Source organism: Vicia villosa, linkage group LG4, assembly GCF_029867415.1.
Source record: "Vicia villosa cultivar HV-30 ecotype Madison, WI linkage group LG4, Vvil1.0, whole genome shotgun sequence".
NCBI classification, from domain to species: Eukaryota; Viridiplantae; Streptophyta; class Magnoliopsida; order Fabales; family Fabaceae; genus Vicia; species Vicia villosa.
The window spans coordinates 125,443,940-125,449,482 of record NC_081183.1 but is presented as its reverse complement, the minus strand read 5'-3'; the positions used below and the strand labels follow the sequence as shown (position 1 = coordinate 125,449,482).

At 28.8% G+C, this 5,543-nt stretch overlaps 1 protein-coding gene across 1 annotated transcript; it reads left to right on the top strand.

Annotated features, from left to right (window-relative positions):
- Nucleotides 1–1,345: 1,345 nt before the first annotated feature.
- Nucleotides 1,346–4,930, top strand: LOC131595161 (isoflavone 3'-hydroxylase-like). Its single transcript, XM_058867447.1, has 2 exons — nucleotides 1,346–2,288; nucleotides 4,157–4,930. Exons 1-2 carry the CDS (start codon nucleotides 1,398–1,400, stop codon nucleotides 4,760–4,762), a joined length of 1,497 nt encoding a protein of 498 aa, XP_058723430.1. The 5' UTR covers nucleotides 1,346–1,397; the 3' UTR covers nucleotides 4,763–4,930.
- The last annotated feature ends 613 nt before the right edge of the window (nucleotides 4,931–5,543 follow it).

The following is a 5,543-nucleotide window of genomic DNA, read 5'->3' as shown; positions in this document are numbered from 1 at the left end:
TTAATTTTACTATTGCATTAACCACAAATATATACTTATATATATATATATATATATATATATATATATATATATATATATATATATATATATATATATATATATATATATATATATAATTAATCACATATTTTACTTATAACTCATTAATTAAATTTACTATTTCATTTATTAATATAATACATAACATTAACTTGATATTAAATTATAAAATATAATAATCATTCTTTACTCTTTATTAACCAAATTTTAATATTAAATTATAAATTATATAAAATATACTAATAAATAAAATTATTAATGAATTTTTTAAATTAATTATTATATTTTATATTTTAACATCAGAATTTATTTTATATTATGTATTTTATTGACTAATAAAATAATATATATAATTAATGAGTTGCAAGTAAAATATGTAGTTAATACTATATATTTTTTAATTTTTATCGATAATTCAACAATAAAATTGATTAATTTTATATTTTTGTTAAAAATTAAAATTAATTTTTTTATAAATATTAATATTTTATTTAAAAATACTACTCCTCCGTTCCAAAATAAATTTCACATTTAAAATTTTTTTTCCCAAAATACTTGTCACTTTAGATTACCAATATAATTTTATATTTAATTTTTCAATTATATCCTCAAATAAAATACTCTTAATTTATTGTTTTTTCACTTAAATTTAATGCTAATTTGAATACACTAATAATTAATTAAGATAATTTAGTAAAGTCACTATTCTCTTTTTATTTATTACTGTTTCTTAATCTGTGTGAAATTTCAATTGCGACAAATAGGGCTGGAAATGAGTCGAGTTGAGATGAACTCGTCTCAGCTCAGTTTGACTCTTTAAGAATTGGCCAAGTTCAGTTCGAGTTTGAGTTCATGACGATATAATCTATCTCAAATATAACCGAGTTGACTCATGAACCTAACGAGTCGAACTATGACTAGTTCAAGTTCAACTCATATATAACCGAGTTGACTCATGAACCTAACGAGTCGAACTATGTATAGTTCAAGTTCAGTTCATTTAGTTAACGAACTTAGTGTATAGTTCAAGTTCAGCTCATTTAGTTACGAACTTAGTTTTTAGCTCATACTCAGCTCATTTAGTTAACGAACTTAGTTTTTAACTCATACTTAGCTCATTTGGTTCATGAACCTAATTCAACGATTTAATTTTCGAATCGGGGTTCCAACTATTTTCGAGTTAGTTTCGTTCATTACCCGCCCTAGAGACAAATAATATGAAATAGAAGGAGTATTCACTTTGGTAACAACAACTAAGGTGTTCGTCTCAAAATAAAATTACTCTTTATATATAGACAGGTGCAACTCTCATTCTTTAATACAAAAACAAATCAACCAACAAAAGTGTTAAAAAGATGTCACCTTTGTTCTATTACTCGTTCCTCTCTCTAATCTTCATAATAACTATCAAAATCTTACTCCAAACCCAATCAAGAAGGCTCAAAAACCTTCCACCAGGTCCACCACCCATCCCCATAATTGGCAACCTCCACCACCTAAAACATCCTCTCCACCGTACCTTCACAACCCTGTCCCAAAAATACGGCGACATCGTTTCCCTTTGGTTCGGTTCCCGCCTAGTTGTCGTCGTCTCTTCACCTTCTTTAGTCGAAGAATGTTTCATCAAAAACGACATAGTTTTAGCAAACCGACCGCGGTTCTTAACCGGAAAATACATCTTCTACAACTACACCACGTTAGGCTCGGGTTCTTATGGTGACCATTGGCGTAACCTCCGCCGTATAATAACCATTGATGTTCTCTCTAACCACCGTCTTAACTCCTTTTTGGAAGTTCGGAGAGACGAAGCAAATAGACTTATACAAAAGCTTATGGTTTCTAGAGATTTTATCAAAGTGGAACTCCGGTCGAAACTAACGGAGATGACGTTTAATGCTATGATGAGAATGATATCTGGAAAACGGTACTACGGAGACAACGGAGATGTGACGGATGTCGATGAAGCGAAACAGTTTAGAGAAATCATTAGTGAGATAATGTTGCTGTTAGGTGCTAATAACAAGGGTGATTTTTTGCCTTTGTTAAGGTTGTTTGGTTTTAACGATTTGGAGAAGAGGTGCAAGAAGATTGCGAAAAAAGCTGATTCGTTTTTGGAGGGACTCGTTGCAGAACATTGCAGTGGGAATCGTAGTGATGATGGAGATACAATGATTGATCATCTTTTGAAGCTAAGTGAGTTGCAGCCTGAATATTATTCTGCTCATATCATCAAAGGTCTTATTCAGGTAATTAATATAAGAAAATAATTTTATATCAATGGTCTTATCCACATAGCTGTCATTGATAAATGTGCCTGACAACTCTGAAAACCATGTGTTCATGCTGACACTAACGTGACTAACACACAATAAAAAAAATTTCAGGGCGGGAGTAAGGATCCTCTCCATTTTTTAAAAGAAATGGAGGTGTCCATTACTATAGTTTTACTCTAAATAAAAATATATTTGCACGTATTTTTAAAAGTTGTGACATTAATTATATATTTATACATTAAAACTATAGTAATAGACATCTCCATTTCTTTTGAGAAATAGAGAGGATCTTTACTCGGTTTTGGGTGCATAAAAATAAATAAATAGTAAATATGTGTTATATGTCTTAAGAAATACGTGTAATATATACATAAAACTATAACAATAAAAAAGAAATAGAGTTTAAGAAATAAAGTGGATTCTTACTCGATTGCATGGCCAGCTAGTCCGCACGACATGCATTCAGGTTCAACTTCTATTTTTTTTGCTCTCTCCAACTTAACAATTGTTTTTTAGCTAAATCAAGAGTAAAATTAATAAAAATAAATGAATAAACAATGGTATAGACCCAACATAATTACCGAGTTATTATTTATAAATCATATTTTATAACTAATAATATAATATGTTACATGAATTTATAGTTAATTTTTTTTTGTCCTAACTGTCTAAAGTTCTTAATTCCGCCACGTACAATATCTCTCAAGCACATAAACAATTAAAAAAAAGAGTGTGTCAAGTACTTTAAGTTTATTGAATAACCAATGTATTTAATCTGTTTATAAACTAAATACATTAATTATTCAATAAACTTAAAAATTGAGTTGTCTCTTATTCAATAAACTTAATATAATTGTTCACTATTTACACCTAGTAAAACAAACAAAGTATGAGTTCATGTAAAATAAACAAAGTATTTGTTCACAGTTCACACTAAATTGTATGACTATAATGTAGGAGCAAAAGTGTTTAGTTCATCAATTGTTGAAATTATCTCTTCAATTAATTTTTAATATTTGAAATAGATGATGAGGTGGCAGTATACTCTTCAATTAATTTAACTATGTTAATTTTTAAACTCTATGTATTGCTGTGACAAATTTTTTAATTATGGGAATGGTGCATTTTTTATCATTAAAGATAGAGGAGTAGAGTAACCTCTCACAAGACAAATTTATCTTGAACTTTATCAAATTCATCTTTTCATATTATTTTTTTATATTTTATTTTCATTATATTACTCGCAACTTATATTTTTATAGTTCTCATTTAAAGCTAATCATGCTCTTAAATTAAAGTTTAGCTAAGTGAAACTAACTTATTAAGTTAAGCAAAGTCTATAGTTAGTATATATTTGAAATACAATTGTAAACTAATATACTTTTAAATTTTAGATTATGTTCTATTAATTTAAAAAAAAAAACTTTTTTAATTAAAAAAATAATATTAAATATAATTCAGAAAATAACCGTAATTCTTAAAGAGCCAAACTTAAACAATTAAATTATAAGACTCGAGTCCGTCACAGGCCGGCTCGATGTGGGCCAGATAGTCCGTTTTGCCAGCTCTAACGATAAATACGGTGAAACATTACGGCATAAAAACACTATTTGTATTTATTGAAGAAAAATGTTATGAATACACTAAAAGCTACACCAATACCGTATGCATAGGGATACATGTACTTTTGTTTTTTTATAAATTTTTCTTGCTATTTTTGTGTTGGAATTAAAATGTTTTGAAAAAACTAAGGTGTAGATAAGGTGTAAAGACTTTTTCCCGTGTAAACATAGCACTCCTCTTTATTGAATTAAAGTCTGAAAACTTGAAATGGGGTGTAGGCCATGCTTCTTGCAGGAACAGACACATCAGCAGTGACTATAGAATGGGTGATGTCTGAATTATTGAACAATTCAGAAGTGTTAAACAAAGCAAAGGAAGAAATAGAGACTCAAATAGGAAAAAACAAATTAATAGATGAACAAGATTTACCAAAGCTTCCATATCTACAAAACATAATCTCTGAGACCCTTAGATTACATCCAACAGCACCATTACTTTTACCACATTATTCTTCAGAGGATTGTACCATTGGAGGATTCAATGTTCCAAAAGATACTATAATTTTGACCAATGTTTGGGCCATTCATAGAGACCCAACACTTTGGAATGATGCTTTGAGTTTTAAGCCCGAGAGGTTTGAAAAAGAAGGGGAGGTTAACAAATTGATTGCGTTTGGGTTGGGGAGACGGGCTTGTCCTGGAATAAACTTGGCCCAACGTACGGTGGGCTTAACTGTGGGCTTGTTGGTTCAATGCTTTGAATGGAAAAGAGAGAGTGAGGAGAAACTTGATATGATGGAGGATAAAGGAGCTACCATGCCAAAAAGGATTCCATTTGAGGCTATGTGTAAGGCACTACCTATTGCCAATGATCTTATGAAGTGATGAGTAAATTGCACCTTCTTATATGGATATGTTAAACTCTATGCTATCTATTATTGAGAATAAACTATGTATTTTATTTTAATTAGTCTGTTTTAGTATTAAGAATTATATTAATATATGATGTTAAACTATGTTGTCAACTATGAAATGATAAAAAATAAGATGAGACACTGTGTGCATGTATATGCAGAATAATATTTCTGTTTGTAAATCGTGTGTGCCACTAATGGCTTAAATATCTAAATAATAGGGACAATTGGCTAAATAATGGAGTTATAAAACTGAAACATGATGTAACAGAGACGTGAATTGTTTGAGTGACGTAGCTGACAAATTTTTTTCTAAAGATAATGCAGGTACTAGTTGGGACCTTGATGCCTACAAAATTTTCCAAGTTAAATTTCTAAAAATATAGTATATTTGATCAAATTAATTTCTAAAAATATGTATTTGAAATATATTGATCATTTTTTAATAAAATATTAAAAATTAATTATAGTTTAATTTATGTTATTATAACTTTTTTAAAATATATTAATTATATTATTATTAAATAAAATTATAAATATTAATTATTTATTTTTTGGCTAAATTACCTCCTGGGTCCTTTAAGTTATTTAATTGTAACAAGTTAGTCCTTTATGTTTTAATTGTAACAAGTTAGTCCTTTTTCGCTACATGTTGGTCCTTTATGTTAACTAGCGTCTACACCGTTGACGTTTTTCTCAAAATCCTTTCGAAAAAAGCTGAAGTAACATTAATGGTACTGATATGTCACATA

Coding starts and splice junctions, on each gene's coding strand:
- LOC131595161 (XM_058867447.1), top strand. CDS start 1,398: ATGTCACCTTTGTTCTATTACTCGTTCCTCTCTCTAATCTTCATAATA. Junction 2,289..4,156: donor TCATCAAAGGTCTTATTCAG/GTAATTAATATA, acceptor AATGGGGTGTAG/GCCATGCTTCTTGCAGGAAC.